General features: G+C 47.0%; 1 protein-coding gene across 1 annotated transcript in view; it reads left to right on the top strand.

The window, feature by feature from the left end:
* The first annotated feature begins 7,382 nt into the window (after positions 1–7,382).
* Positions 7,383–16,693, top strand: part of ZYG11A (zyg-11 family member A, cell cycle regulator) — a 51,646-nt gene continuing 42,335 nt past the window's right edge. The window contains exon 1 of the mRNA XM_055140060.1: positions 7,383–7,472. Within this exon, the coding sequence (XP_054996035.1) occupies positions 7,383–7,472 (90 nt within the window). The remainder of the gene's footprint in view (positions 7,473–16,693) is intronic.

Genomic DNA, 16,693 nt, shown 5'->3' with positions numbered 1-16,693 from the left:
AAGTCACAAGTAACAGAGAATGGTGTACAGATACTGAGTTCTGCACTGTAGCACTGTAGCACTGTAGCAGTATCGTCCGGTTGTTCTTCAATTTGCTCAAGCAGGCACCAGTAATGTCTCCATTGTGAGACTTGTTACTGTTTTTGGCATATCTAATAATATGCCACAGGTAGCCTGCCAGGCTCGGGCTCTCCGAGAGGGATGGGAGAATTGAACCCGGGCCGGCCGCATGCAAGGCAAACATCCTACCCGCTGTACTATCACTCCAAGTTCTAGGGTACATAAATGTTTAGAACTTTCAGTGATAAGGAATCAAGAGAATAAGAAGAAACAGTCAATGAGGCACGTGGAAAAGAAGTGTCCCAGAAATTAAGTGAAACCAGCCCCAAAGAAATTCAGAGCTGGGGGTTTGGAGAGGTAGTAGAGCAGGTAAGGCCTTGCAGAATGCCGATGGTCCCCAGAGCACCACCAGGAGTGATTCTTGAGTGCAGAGACTGGAGAAACCCTTGAGCATTGCTGGGTGTGGCCCTCACTCCTTACCCCCATAAACCCCCCAAGAGAAATTCAGAGCTGAATTCAAAACCTAAAGTTCTTTTGTGCAGGAACAGTAGTTCTTATCTTTCTCTAAAACTACTAAGATTAAAAACAGGTTGAACCCTACTTAATTCCCAAACTTGCATTGAGGTTTACAGATAAGAGGAGCATTTGCCTCAGGGAACCAGCCGATTTTCTGAGGACTCTGGCACCCAGCAATTCCTACCCAACCTCTTTTGAAAAAAATGTGCTTCCTTGTTTTCTTTTTTCTAAAACCTGCTTTTTGGGACCTTCAGATAGGTCTTAAAACCTCTTAAACATTTCCTCCTTAAGATCTCTCTGTCTCTTGTCTGTCTGTCTCTCTCTCTCTTTCTCTCTCTCTCTCTCTCTCCCACCCCCTTCCTCTTAGTTTGGGAACACACATGGTTGGTGCTGAGCTACTCCTGGCTCTGCACTCAGGGGTCACTACTGGCAGTCTCAGGGGACCACAGGGGATGCCAGGAATAGAATCCAGGTCAGCCATGTACAGGCAAGAGCCCTATCTCCTGGCTCTGTGCTCAGGGATCACTCTGGGCCGTGCTCTGCAGACGATATGACGTGCTGGGGATTGAATTCATGTCTGTTGTGTGCAAGGCAAATGCCTTAACACCTGTACTAGCTGCCTGGTCCCTGAGTTTGAATTCTTTTCAGTCCTGCAAATTCAGAAACCTTTTACTGTTGCCAAATTTTCACAACCCTGACCAACAAGTTCCAGTTAAGTCAGCATCTTGCAATCTGCCAGCTTGTTGCAGAATTAAATACTTTCTCTATCATCAAATTCTCTACTTACTGGCCTGCAAGTGCCAGTGGAACTGGGCCTTTGCCTGACACATGTGATACGGTGTTTTGGGCAAGAAATAAGCTCAATGCTCAAATAAGAGGATGAAACATGAAATATGATTGTTATTATAGCAACTTAACAAGAATGGTGTAGTGGGGAGGTGAAAGAATTAGAGTAGCAAGTAATGACCAAACTTTGGAGAAGTTTTGCTGTGAAGAACAGAATATAGGGGAGAAACCTACAGGGGGAAATCAGGTCAAAATAGTGTATTTTTTTAAGTACTTGATTTGGGAGGGTATACACTCAGCATGCTCAGGGCTTCCTCCTGGCTCAGTGCTCACTCCTGGCAATGCTTGGGAGACCACATGTGGAACTGGGGATTGAACTGGGGTCAGCTGCATGCAAAAACAAGTGCCTTAACCCCTGTTCTCTCTCTCCAACCCAAGGTGTTACTTTTTTATTTTAATTTTTAATTAAAACCTTTAATTCCATTTTGGTGTTTTTTTTTCTTTTTGGGTCACACCCAGCGATGCTCAGGGGTTACTCCTGGCTTTGCACTCAGGAATTACTCCTGGAGGTGCTTGGGGGACCATATGGGATGCCGGGGATCAAACCCAGGTCGGCCGCGTGCAAGGCAAACGCCCTACCGCTGTGCTATCGCTCCGGCCCCCTCCATTTTGTTTTTTGTGCCACACCTGACTGTGCTCAGAGCTAACTTCATCCCCTCATCACCATCAATTTTATTTTATTAAAGCACAGTGAGTTACATAGTTATTCATTGTTGGGTTTTTGACATAAAATGTCCCGTTACTGATCCCTCCACCAGTGTCAACTTCCCTTTACCATGGGCTAACTTCATTCTCTGCACAGGAATCACTCCTAGCATGGTAAAAGGACTATAATGTGTGCTGAAGACTGAACCCCAGTCGGATATATATATATACATATACATATATACATACATATATATGTATATGTGTATATATATATATGCAAAGCAAGTGCTTTATCTGCTGTAATATCTCTCCATCCCCACCTCCAAGTGCTTTTTTTGTTTTTTTTGCTTTTTTGGGTCACACCTGGCGGTGCTCAAGGGTTACTACTGGCTCTGCACTCAGTAATCACTCCTGGTGGTGCTCGGGAGATCATATGGGATGCTGGGAATCAAACCCGAGTCAGCCGTGTGCAAGGCAAATACCCTACCTGCTATGCCATTGCTCCAGCCCCCAAGTGCTTATTTTTAATTATAAGTGTCTGTTTATAAGCTAATGGAATTAGTCTAAGAAAGATGGAATAAATGATAATGTAGGAGAAACGGTTGTGACTGAATTATATTTTTGAATCAACAAGAGGTGTTGCAGGGTGAGACATTGCCCAAGAACTCACTTGCCAAATTCAAGAATCTTTATTAACCTGGAGGGTCTGCAGAGCCTGTGAGCAAGGGTCTCAGTGCACTGAACAGTTGTAAGCCTAACTCCACGCAAAGTTTTTATTCACTATTTTTTCTTTTTGGATCACACCTGGCGATGCACAGGGGTTACTCCTGGCTCTGCACTCAGGAATTACTCCTGGTGGTGCTCAGGGACCATATGGGATGTTGGGAATTGAACCCGGGTGGGCCACGTGCAAGGCAAACACTCTACCCACTGTGCTATTGTTCCAGCCTCAGTTTTTACTCAATTCTTATCACATCCTGCTTGGCATCATCAAGCAGCTTTCTTCACTTTCTTCTAACTAAGCAAGCAAGCATAATTTTGTTGCAGAAGCGAGATGTCTGCGGTTAGCCTTGAATAGTTAAACAACTTTCCTGCTTGGCAGCTGAACAGAGCAATGTGTGATAGTCTAAACTCAGGTTATTCTCAGGGCATCCTATTCCTATGTCCTTGGAGTGTCCCATCCTACTCAGCTATTCTTTCAAATTACCTGCTTTCTCTGCTACTTTGGGTCACCTCGTCACAGGGAAGGAATGAGATCAGGTATTTGCACAGATCTAGGGGTTGTCCTTATGTGAATATTAAGCATTTCATAGTAATTGCAGGGAATGTCAACACAGATTCTAACTTGGAATGTGGGCATTTGTGAGGTGAGAGATTGGGATGTAGTTTTGGGGATGGGGAGGCATACCCAGCAGTGATGTTCGGACTTGTGGAGGATGGAGCTAGGGTAGAGCAAGGAGCCATCTTGTCCAGAATGTTCTGCTGGATTGCCTCTCTTGCCCTCCTTCCCTTTCTTCATAGTTTTTGGGCCATACCAGGCGATGTTCAGGGGTTACTCCTGGCTGATGGGCTAGGAGGGGGACCATGTAGGCTAGCAGGGATAGAACCCTGGTCAGCCATGTGTATGGCAATACCTGCTGTGCTATCACCCTAAACTCTCACCCTGGATCCTTTTGGGGAAAGGGGGTTTCCAGTGGGAGTACAATCTAAGCTTGGAAACTCAAGGCTAAAAGGCAATATGCAATTTTTTTTTTTTTTTTTTTTGCTTTTTGGGTCACACCTGGCGATGCACAGGGGTTACTCCTGGCTCTGCACTCAGGAATCACCCCTGGCGGTGCTCAGGGGACCATATGGGATGCTGGGAATCTAACCCGGGTCGGCCACGTGCAAGGCAAACGCCCTACCCACTGTGCTATTGCTTCAGCCCTGCAATGGTTCTTTTAAGAATATAAAGCTTAGGGCTGGAGTGATAGCACAGCGGGTAGGGCATTTGCCTTGCACATGACTGACCCAGGTTCAATTCCCAGCATCCCATAGGGTCCCCCGAGCACCGCCAGGAGTAATTCAATTCCTGAGTATATGAGCCAGGAGTAACCCCTGAGCATCGCCGGGTGTGACCCAAAAATTATATATATATATATATATATATATATATATATGAAAGAATATAAAGCTTGGAAACTTGATTTTGGGAAAAATAAAAGACCTTGGCTCACATTTTCCATTTTAGTTAAAAAACTAAAGCTCGCCGAGGGGCGAGTGCACTCGCAGGCTCTCCGGGCGGCTCTGTCTCACCACCCGCCTTCGGTGCTCTGGAACCGCAGTGTGTGGACTGGATCGGGACGGCCGGTGGTCAAGGACAGGCGAAGGAAGAACGAGGACCAAGCTGGTTGCTGATTAGTTACCGTTTATTCAATCTTCAAACTTTCTCATCTCCCGCACTCCCAGCTCCAGCCTCTCTCTGGATCTACTCCCTCTCCTCCCCTTGTCTCTCCCACTTTGCCCTCTAGGCTACAACCAGCCAGGTCGCAAAATCAACATAAGAAAGCCCTTCCTGAGGGCAGGGCACTCCAAAGCCCTTCCTCACTCTTAAGGTTTTTTTCTTTTCCTTAGTCCAGGAACTTATTAACATCTTAATACTAGTTATTTTTGTATGGACATAGCAAGGGATACATTGAGGCTTGCAAGGCAGCTGTCCTGGCAACATCTTGCCACAGGCTCAGACCACAGCGCTCAGGCCAGATTAATCATTCCTCACCCTAGCAGGGTCCAAATCTAGTATCACTGTTTGGATCATGACAGCATTTGTCCATGATCAAGCTCTTAACTTATAGTTAAGCATTAGGCACTTTGGCCAGGCCCATCTCGATGCCAGGGTAGCATATAACTTACCGCTTGCCCTGGGTCCTTCTTGTCCCACATCGGGACCGTGCTTTGGGGGTGCTAGGAAGTAAGGGCAGCTGAGGCTTAGGTCAAGAGAACAGATGCCCTGGAGGAAAATATCATGTAGAGTCAAATGACTCCCAGGTTACAAAAGCATAACATTTGTTAAGTCTTCCTGTGTCCATACAAAAAGGACTTGCTCTGAATAAACTATGCAAAGGACTCAAGGAGAAGAGAAAAACATTATTTACAAGTCAACAGAACACTAAGAAAGAAGCTACAAATAAACAAAGAGGAATAGGAGCACTGTAACGGGAGTAACCCAATAAACCTAAACTACTGAGGCTATGTTATCCTACACACCCAGGTGGGTAAAATTTAACTTGTCTGTTCAACCTCTCAGATGTTTCTTTATGGGCTAATTGGAGATGTTAGCTAGTGAATAGGAGTTTTTCAAATATATACATATAAGAGAATCTGAGGGTAGCAGTTATTTGTGTTTGAAAAATCATTTTAACATTTAAATCCACTCATTTTAACATTTAAATCCACTTAACAATGATTTGTTTTTGTTAAACATTGTGATGTTTCATATTACACTACCTTCATTTAACTCTTAGAGATGAAGTATTCACTGATGAGAAAGTTGAGCTTCAAAGAAATTAAGAGTCTTGTCTCAGGCTCCCAGGATAGATGTCTGTGGCTTCTGTCAGGGATTCAGATCCAAGGCCCCTACTCTCTAGAATTCTATTTTTCTTCTTCCTCTTTTTGGCTACAGCCCACGGTGGTGCTCAGGGCTTACTCTTGGCTCTGCCCTCAGGGCTCAAGAAACCATATGGACTGGGAAGGTGGGATGGTCTGCCTGTTGTTCTACCTAGAGCACTCCACCCCTTTTTAATGGGAGGGGAATTATGGGAAGAGCAATTGAACCACACATGGTTGTGCTCAGGTTTGAGCCCTGGGGGAAATGTGGTGCCTGGAATGACTCTTAAATTAACTTGGATACTAAATTTTGACACTTAAAAAAACATGGGGGACCACACCCAGTGGTGCACCAGGCTTACTACTTCTTACTGCACTCAGGGATCACTACTGGCGGTGCTCTGGGGACCATATGGGATAGTAGGGACTAAACTCTGGTAGATAGCTTGCATGCAAAACACCCTAACCATTATACTATTTTCATATGCCCCTAATTTTCATCTTTCTGGGAGTTTCTTTCTTGACTCCTGGTTGGGTTTTAGCACTTTTATTGTTTATTTATTTTATATATTTAAGACCAGCAGTGGTTCTGGTCTTTGATTCATCTAATACCTGTAGGAGTTGAAACAGAGAGGGGTGATCAAAGGTCATAAAGGAGGGTTTAGCCTGTCAGATTTTTTTTTTTTCTTTTTGGGTCACACCTGGCAATGCACAAGGGTTACCTCCTGGCTTTGCACTCAGGAGTTACTCCTGGCAGTGCTCAGGGGACCATATGGGATAATGGGAATCGAACGCGGGTCGGCCGCGTGCAAGGCAAATGCCCTACCCGCTGTGCTATTGCTCCAGCCCCTAGCCTGTCAGATTTTTTAAGAGAAAGGGTCTCACTAGTACTTTCGGGGGGAGGGGCACACCAGGCAGTGTTCAGTGCTCAGGGATTATGCATGGCTGTGCCTGGGAAACCATATGAGGTGCTGGGAGTCAAACCCAAGTGGGCCGGTATGCAAGTCTTACTGTCCCTCTGGTTCCTTACATATTTTGAAGGACAGTTTCCCGAGTATCTGGTCCTCGGGCAAGTCTCAGAGGGGCGACTAGGGATGTGGCATCAATCCCTGAGAGGGATCTGGACGGAGACTAAACTTCAAAGGGTGGGCTGGACCCACACGATGGTTGGAAGGGTGCGGTTTAGGCGGAGAGCTGCAGGGTCCCAGCGGGGCTGTGCAGTGGTCGGCACAGGGAGGGGCGTGGCGGCCTCCCAGAGGAGAGGCATGATGGTCTCGTGGGCGGCACTGGCTTCTGGGGGCGGGGCCGCAGAGTGAGCGGGTCCCTGGGGCGGGACTTGATGGCACAGCGGGTGGTTCCGGGGCGTGGCTACCGTCCAGGGGCGTGACCACCAGCCGGGGCGTGACCATATGTTGGGTTGTGGCCATATGTCGGGCCCGTGGCCATGCGTCGGGGGCGTGGCCACCTGCGGGGGCGGAGCTTGCCGTGCAGTGAGGGCGGGCGAGGCGGCCTCCCGGGGCGGAGCTTGCAGTGAGTGGGCGGGGCCACGCCGAGCGTTTCGAAAGCCTCGCGGTCGAGCGCCTGAGACGCGCGTGCTGCGTGCGCCGCCGCCTGCGGAGCCGTTGCCGCTTCCCGGCCAATCGCGGCGGGTCGCGGGCCACTTCTCGCGGGATCCGGGCCGCGCTCGACGCCTGTTCGCGCCTCGACGCCCCGCTGGCGGGGTCGCCATGGTTCACTTCTTGCACGCGAGCCAGGCGCCCCGTGTGATCATCCCCCCCGACGCCGAGAAAGATGCGCTGGGCTTCAGAGTGGTGCAGGTGAGCCGGGGCGGGCCGGGCGGGCCCCGTCCGGGAAGCGCGGGCGGCTGGCCCGGAGCGGCGGGAGCGGGGCCGTGCTGGGGGCCCGGGGCCCGCCCCCCGGCGACCCCGGCGAGCCTGCTCAGGTCCCCGACGGCCACCCCGGCCGAGGCCTGAGCCCTGGCCGGAGGGGCTGTCGCGCGTCCCGGAGTCGCCGTCGCGCCCCGACCTGCCCCGCAGAGGCGGCGCGGTGACCCGCCTGCGCGGCGACCCGGCGCGGCGGGGAGAACTGGAACCCCGAAGGCTGCCAACATCCCCCCGGTTCCACGGGTTCGCCCCCGCCCCCGCCTCGAATGTTCGTTAGACTCGCCGAGGCTTTGGCACCTCCTGTGTTGGTTAAGTGCGGCTAGTTGTGTGTCTGCCTCTGGCTCTCGCTTGACTCTCGTTTCCTTGTTTTGGGGTCACACCCGGCGATGCTCAGGGTTCACGCGTGGCTCCGCGCCCTCCTCGGCGGGGACCCGGGCCGGGAACCCCACGGGGTTCCGGGGATCGAACTTGGGCCCCGCGCAAGGCCGCGCGCTGCTCGCTGTGTTCGCTGATGCATGTGGAGGCAAGTCGCTAGAACTCTTAGCCGACGTGTGAGCCTGAGATCAGGGGTTCTGATACCGGAACCCGCGGTTTGGGCACTCGGAAGTGAGGAGGTCGTACTCAGATACCTGCCACCTATTCGGACTGTTCAGCTCGCGTTTCCCTGCCCCCTCGTACTCACTTTTATTTTATTTTATTTTTGCTTTTTGGGTCACACCCGGCGATGCTCAGAGGTTACTCCTGGCTCTGCACTCAGGAATTACTCCTGGCGGTACTCAGGGGACCATATGGGATGCTGGGAATCGAACCTGGGTCGGCTGCGTGCAAGGCAAACGCCGTACCCGCTGTGCTATTGTGCCAGCCCCTTGTACTCACTTTTAAACCGTGTGCTTTGGGGGCCAGAGCGATGGGATAGCATGGCCAACTTGGGTTCCATCCTCAGTATCCTCTCATGTGGTTCCCTGAGCAGCGTGGTCCTTGAGTGCAGAGCCAGGAGGGTAAGCCCTCAGCACTGCTGGGCGTGGCCCAAAGACAAACAGAACAAAAAAGTGTGACTTGTAAATCCGTTTATAGCTAATGGAAAGACTTTAGTTTTCTCATTTTTTAAATTATTTATTTGCAGCATCAAGTGTATTTTGGGGGGGGGCAGTGAGTTTGGGTCAGTTTTCAGGGATCACTGTTAGTGGGCTCAGGAATCATTCCTGCTGCGCTCAAAGGGACCATGTACCACAGATAAACAAGATCATCTTATTTGTCCTTCTGGCTAATTATGTAAGGCATCTTCCAGTTCCATCCAAGTTTTAGCGAATTAACTGATTTTGTCATTCTTTGCAGCTGCATAGTATTCCATTGTGTATACTGCATCTTCATAATCCACTCATCTGTCTCTGGACACCTAGGTTGATTTCATGTCTTTCTTAAATATAATGCTAAGTGCTGCAATGAATAAGGTGCATATACCATTTTGAATGAATGCTTTTGTGTTCTGGAGGTAGGTACCCAGACGTGGTATTGCTTGTTCATATGGCAGCTCAATTTTTAGTTTTCTGAAAAATCTTAAAGGGGGTTGAACCAGACAACATCCCCATCAGCAGTGGATGAGAATTCTTTTTTTTTCTTTTTTACCAGATCCCCATCAGCACTGGGTACTTTTGATATGAGGCGTTCAAACTGATGTGAAAATGATTTGGATTTCCCTAGTAATTGATGAAAAGCATTTTTTCATGTGCCTATTGACTATCTACTTGTCTTCTTTTGAGAAATGTCTGTTCATTTCCTCGGGTAGGGTCTTTGGATTTTGTTGTTGTTCTTTGTGATTGCTTTGTATATTCTAGATATCAACCTTTTGTCTAATGTGTTGAGTGAGAATGTTTTCTGCCATTCAGTTACCTGTCTTTGTTTTAGCCTTTGTTTCTTTTTTTTTTTTAATTGAATCACTGTGAATTACAAAGTTACAGAAATATTTGAACTGGAGCGATAGCACAGCGGGTGGGGCGTTTGCCTTGCATGCGGCCGACCCGGGTTCGAATCCCAGCACCCCATATGGTCCCCCGAGCACTGCCAGGAGTAATTCCTGAGTGCATGAGCCAGGAGTAACCCCTGTGTATTGCTGGGTGTGACCCTAAAAGCAAAAAAAAAAAACAAAACAAAACCCAGTAACAAGTCTCACAATGGAGACATTACTGGTGCCCACTTGAGCAAATCGATGAACAATGGGACAGCAGTGCTACAAAAATATCTATGATTGAGTTTCAGGCTCACATTCCAACACCGGTCTGTACACCAGTGTCCACTACCCTGCACCAGTGTCCTCCAGTATCTCTCCTGCCTGCCAGCCTGACTGGCAGGTACTTTTTCGCTCCCATATTGTCCTAATGTCCCCTTCCCTATCGGCTCCCCCACCTCTACCCCAGTGGCAGGCTCCCCAGTTCTGCTCTTTATTTCTGTTGCTCTTGGGCATTTGCTAGTCCCCTACAACGTTTCTTCATATCCCACACATGAGAGATCATTCGGAGTCTGTTTCTCTCCTTTCACTCAACATGGTGCTCACCAGATCCTTCCACGTTGGAGCAATTGCATAGCTTTTATCTTTTCTTATGGCCAAATGTGAGTTCCCAAAGTAAATTGCAGGGACTGCTGCTGTGACATGTGTGTGTGTTCGGTGACCCAGAGCCACCTCCCCACCTGTCCAGGGCTTCCCAACAGAGAGACAGAGACGGGAGGGGGGGGGGACACAAAACAGTCTGATGGTGAAAATGGCCAGTTTAATGCAGAGTTGCTAACACTTACAGAGCATCTGAAAGAGGGGTTGAGGTAAGGACGTAGGTGTGATTGATCATTTACATGGATAAACATTTGGCAGAGGGGGCCGGAGCAATAGCACAGTGGGTAGGGCGTTTGCCTTGCAAACGGCTGACCCGGGTTTGATCCCCGGCATCCCATATGGTCCCCCAAGCACCGCCAGGAGTAATTCCTGAGTGCAAAGCCAGGAGTAACCCCTGAGCATCACTGGGTGTGACCCAAAAAGCAAAAAAAAAAAAAAAAAAAAACATTTGGCAGAGGAAACTCTTGGGGAGATCAACTCAAGAAGACACTCTGTCCCCCAGGAACATCTACATTAGTTTAATCTTTCCCTCTAGTTGTATAAGTTATCAATACTTGCGGTTGTTCCGATAAGCACAATAAGAGACAAGATTCCAACACTTAGTTCTCTGGGCTGAGAGAGAGAGTAAGCAAGGCTTTTAAAACACTTAGTTCCCCTTTGGACCCTGCTGCGGAGCGAGCATGATGGAAGAGCCCAAGGAAGCGCTCTTGGACTCCAAACAGCCCACTGAACTAATTCCGGCATGGGACCAGAGACCCCACGGTGCGCTGAAACAGTGGGAGCCGGGCATCCCCCAATTCTTTTAACCTCTCTCTCTCTCCACACCTCCCCCCTGAGCACAGCGCAGGATCCGCGGTTTTCCTGAGCGCAAAATGGAGACGGCGATCCAGCTGAAACGGGAGGCGCGCGCGCTTGCGGGAGGCCCCAGGGGGCGGGGGCGGCGACCCCCGCCCACAGCAGATAGATACTTAAACCCACCTCCCCCACGTGTGCTTCCCTTTGGACCCTGCTGCGGAGCGAGCATGATGGAAGAGCCCAAGGAAGCGCTCTTGGACTCCAAGCAGCCCACTGAACTAATTCCGGCATGGGACCAGAGACCCCACGGTGCGCTGAAACAGTGGGAGCCGGGCATCCCCCAATTCTTTTAACCTCTCTCTCTCTCCACACCTCCCCCCTGAGCACAGCGCAGGATCCGAGGTTTTCCTGAGCGCAAAATGGAGACGCCGAGCCTCTCTCTAGGCTTCTCCATCTTATGAGCACCATAAAAGGGTAAAAGTTTGTAGTGATGTTATTTCTGGTTGTACTTTCCCTGGACTTTATACAGAAACCCAAAACCAGCGGCCGCGCAACTTAATGTCATCTTAGTATGAGCAATATGTAATATGTCCCTTTTTAATGGGTCGGACTTTTGTGGGAGATCCTAACAAGAATAGTAAGTCTGTTGCTGAAATATTGAAGGCAATCAAAGTGGTAGCCATCTCTCTAGACTGAACTAAGCTATATCCCCACGCCGGCTGAGAAGAAATACCCTTCTTTCTCGGGAAGAAATGCGGCGTGGTGTCAAACATAGTGTGATGTCTATTAAGCAAACAGACCTGGTGGCGTGGGAATGGGATATAAGGGGAAAAATTATGTACATGGAACAGTGGGACGCTGGTGGAATCTCGAGCCGGAGCCGATACCAGCGCAAGCCCTTCGGTTCCAGAAACTGCTTGCAGAAACTCTACGAGTCTATCAACTAAGCCAGAGCCCCACGCCTGCCGATGACGGGAAATAACCATCCTTTTCGGTTTTTTTTTTTTTTCCCTTGTCAGGCAGCGTGGCGATTACCAAACAGGCGTGAACTCGGTGGCGCGGGGCAAGGGGGAAAAAGAAAAGTTATGTAACAAACAGCGGGACTTAATATCTCTATATTCTTAGCAGTGGAGAACTATCTAATGCCTCCTTGGCAATAGGACTGCTTTCCTTTTTTGGGGGAAACCCCAACAACGGTAGTGAGTTGTGTGTTGAAACATGGAATGTAATCGAGATAAGGCATAAACGAAGTGGAACTTATCATGTACAAGGGTGGGGACTGGGGAGGTGGGAGGGGGTGGCAGGTATACTGGGGGGGTTGGTGATGGGAGATGGGCACTGGTGAAGGGAAGGGTGTTTGAGAATTGTATAACCGACATAATCCTGAGAACTATGTAACCCTCCACATGGTGATTCAATAAAATTATTTAAAAAAAAAAAATAAAAAAAAATAAAACACTTAGTTCTCTGGGCTCTGAGAGCAAGCAAGGCTTTTACCGTAAATCCCAGACTAAGTCCTTAGGCCAGTTCAGCTTGTCCTTACCCTTAGGGGTCCTGTCTTTTAAGATGTAACAGCTTGCATCAAGACCATGCATTTATGCTTTCTAGAATGTCCCATTTTGATGCCGGGTAGCTTTGCCACTTGCCCCAGGTCCATCCCAGTCCCATGGCGGGACCTCCCTTTTGGGTTGTTAGGAACTATAGCAACTGAAGCCTGAGTCAAACAGTTATGACCAAGTAATTATGCCCAGGAGCAGATATATGCCAGAGTCAATCAACTCCCAGATATTAGGAGCATAGTGGTCTTTCTGTGTTTAACCAAAGAAAATTGCTCTCTTGTAAAGCATAAAAAGGTTATAGGGGAAATAGAAAAGCAGGTACAAATACACAGCACTTCAAATACAAAGCAGTACAAATACAAAGTTCAGAATTACCAGAAAGTTTCTGACTTGGGGAACTGTGATAATGAGAGATAAAATATGAGGGAACGGTTAAGGATAAACTTTACACAAAATTAGGGATGCTAGCAAGAGCATGTTAAGCCTCTGCAGGAAGAAAAGGGGCAGTGCACGGACAAGCCTAAAGCACTTAAGGTTAATATCCAACACAATGGAAAGGTTGAAGATAGACTTTAACCAAATTAGGGATGTTAGCAAGGGCACGGTTTAGGGCGTTTGTCTTGCAGGAGGCCCAGCAGCGTTTGATTCCTCAGTGAGGAGAGCCAGGCAAGCTGCCGACAGTATTCCGTCCACACGACAGAGCCTGGCAAGCTACCCGTGGCATATTCCATATGCCAAAAACAGTAACAAGCCTCACAATGGAAACGTTACTGGTGCCTGCCTGCTCAAGCAAATTGATGAGCAACAGGATGACAGTGACAGTGACAGCAAGGGCATGGTTAGCTTCTCTGGGAGGAGGAAAGGGGCATTTCACCAGTGAAGCCGAAAAACACTTAGGGTCGATATCCAACAGCCAGCTAGTATTCCATTGTGTATATGTACCATATTTCTCTATCTAGGCATCTGTTTGTGGGCATATTTGTGTTGTTTCCATATTCTGGCTAATATTTATAGTGCTGCAATGAACATAGGAGTACAGGCATCTTTTGCATTGCTTTTGGGTCTGTGGGTTTCTTTCTCAGGAGTGGAATTTCTGGATCATATGGAATCTCAATTCCTAGGTTTTTAAATTGTCCATGTAGTCTTCAAAAAGAATGAACCAGATGACTTGATTGATTCAGGTCTTTAATTAATTTGATTTGACTTTTGTACATGGCATTGGAAAAAGGTCTGAGTTCATTTTTTTGCATGTGGTTGTCCAGTTTTCCCAATACCACTTGTTGAGGTTTTCCTTACTCTCAGTAGTGTTTGCTTCTTTACCTGACCATATGCCTGAGGGTCTGTCCTTATTCTGGTACCATGCTGTTTTAATTACTACCATTATTTTTCAATTTGAAGTTTGGAAAAGTGATGCCTTCCATCATCTTTGAGGGGTGTGTGTGTGTGTGTGTGTGTGTGTGTGTGTGTGTGTGTGTGTGTGTGTGTGTGTGTGTGTTCAGTTGTTTCATATAAATATCAGGAGTATTTGATCAATTTCTTTGAAAAAGTCATAGTTATCCTTATAAGGACTGTGTTGAATCTGTATAATGCTTTGGGGAATATTGCTATTTTGACAATGTTAATCTTCCCTATCCAGAACAGAGGATGTTTCCGTTTCCTGTGTCCACTTTTGTTTTTTTAGTGTTTTCTTTAGTAGTTTTCTTTGTATATAGATTATTCACCTTTATTTTTTTTTGTTTTTTGGTTTTTGGGGTTTTTTTTTAGATTTTTGGGTCACACCTGGCGATACACAGGGGTTACTCCTGGCTCTGCACTCAGGAATTACTCCTGGCGGTGCTCAGGGGACCATATGGGATGCTGGGAATTGAACCTAGGTTGGCTTGTGCAAGGGAAATGCCCTACCTGCTGTGTTATCGCTCCAGCCTCACCTTTATAGTTAAGTTGATTCCTAGGTACTTGATTTTCAGGCACAATTGTGAGTAGTATTTTTTAAGTGTCTCTTTTCTTTCATTATTTGCATATAGGATAGCCACGAGATTTTGCATATTAATTTTGTAGCCTTCCACTTTACTATACAAATATATTGTTTCTATGAGCTTTTTTGTAGTCGTTAGGATTTTCTAGATAATGGTATCATGTTAATGTCAAGTAGTGAGAATTTAACTTCTTTTCCTGTCTGTATGCCTTTAATGTCTTTTTCTTGGGCCAGAGTGATAGGGTGTAGGTTGTTTCCCTCGCGTGTGCCCAACCTGCGTGAGTTTGATCCCTAGCATCTCATTGGTCCACTGAGTCCCTTTATGAGTAATTCCTGAGTATGGAGCCAGGAGTAACCCGTGAGCATTACTGGCATGGCCCAAACACACATTTTTTTTCTTACCTAATTGCTATAGCAAGTATTTCTAATACTACATTGAATAGAAGTGATGAGAGTGAGCAGCCTTGTGCAAGATCTTAGAGGAAAGGATTTTAGTTTTTCTCTACTGAGTATATTTGCCATGGCCTTGTGGTAAATGGCTTTGACTATGATGAGAAAAGTTTCTTCATTTCCCATTTTATTAAGAGTTTTTATCACAAATGGATGTTAGATCATGTCTAAGACTTTCCCTGCATTTATTATATTATAATTTTTTTTTTTCTTTTTGGGTCACACCTGGCGATGCACAAGGGGTTACTCCTGGCTCTGCACTCAGGAATTACTCCTGGCGGTGCTCAGGGGACCATATGGGATGCTGGGAATTGAACCTGGGTCAGCCTGGGTCGGCCGTGTGCAAGGCAAGCGCCCCACCCGCTGTGCTATTGCTCCAGCCCCTATTATAAAATTTTTGAATATTATTTTAATATTGTTTTTTCTGATATTGTATGTTGTATTACATTGATTGACTTGTATATGTTCAATCTTCTGTGCATATCTGGAATGAATTCCACGTGTTAATGGTGTATGATCTTTTTGTTGAGTTTTGGATTTGATTTACTAATATTTGTTGGGGATCTTTGCATCTATGTTCATCAGGGATATTAGTCTGTAGTTCTTCCTTTGGGTGCTGTCTCTTGTCTGCTTTTGATATGGTAATATTTGCTTCACAAAAACTGGAAATAGTTCTGTTTCTTTAATTTTTCTTGAACAGCCTGAAAAGAATCTGCAGTAGGTCTTTTTTTTTCTTTTTTGGGTCACACCTGGCGATGCACAGGAGTTACTCCTGGTTCTGCACTCAGGAATCACCCCTGGCGGAGCTCAGGGAACCCTATGGGATGCTGGGAATCGAACCTGGGTCGGCCGCATGTAAGGCAAACGCCCTACCTGCTGTGCTATCACTCCAGCCCCTGCAGTAGGTCTTCTTTAAAGGTGTATAAGAACAACAATAACAAAAAAGGCGTGGAAGAACTAATTTGTGACTCTATCTGGATCTGGGCTTCTGTTTTGGAGAAGACTTGATATTAGTGATGGGTCTGTTCAGGTATTCCAGATCATCTTGGTTCAGCCTTGGGAGGTTGTAGAGGCCAGGAATTTTGTATATTTCTTCTTGGTTCTCTTGTTTTGTTAGTCTGTGTTTCTTTTGCCATACAGATACTCTTTAATTTAATGTAGCCTGACTCATTTTTGCTAATATTTGTTGCTAATCATTTATTTTTTATTGTTACCTTTGCCAGTGGCATCATATCATTGAAGACCACTTTAAGGTCCATAGCTTGGAGGGATTTGCCTATGTTTTTCTCAGTGTGCTTTTTTGTTTTTGGGCACATCTGGTCATGTGGGTCTGCACTCAGGAGTCACTCCTGGTAGTGCTTAGGGACTGTATGGGATGCTGGAGACCAGACATTGTCAGCTGTGTGCAAAGCAAGTGCCTAACCCACTGCACTATCTCTCTTGCCCAGCATGAATTTACTTTTTATGAGTAAATCACGTAAGCATCCGGTTCCGGTTGTTAGGCTTTCAAACAAATCGATGCTCATGGCCAAGTTCATGTTGACGAGGACACCGACACCACTGATGCCTCTACTGTTTTATGTTCTGAGGAACAGTTCTTCTCCAGTGTCGAAAAAGGCATGATGTGATCGATGCCTTCTCGTCTCCGTCAGTCCAATGACATCGTACTTGATCTTCTGCGCTTGTGCCATCAGGTCCTCAATGGATGCTTTCGATGCTAGTGTATGTGCGTTGAAAGTACAGACAGTCATTTTAGTCCTTCGTTTTGGCA

Source organism: Sorex araneus, chromosome 5 (assembly GCF_027595985.1).
Source record: "Sorex araneus isolate mSorAra2 chromosome 5, mSorAra2.pri, whole genome shotgun sequence".
NCBI lineage: Eukaryota > Metazoa > Chordata > Mammalia > Eulipotyphla > Soricidae > Sorex > Sorex araneus.
This window is presented reverse-complemented; position numbering and strand designations above follow the sequence as displayed.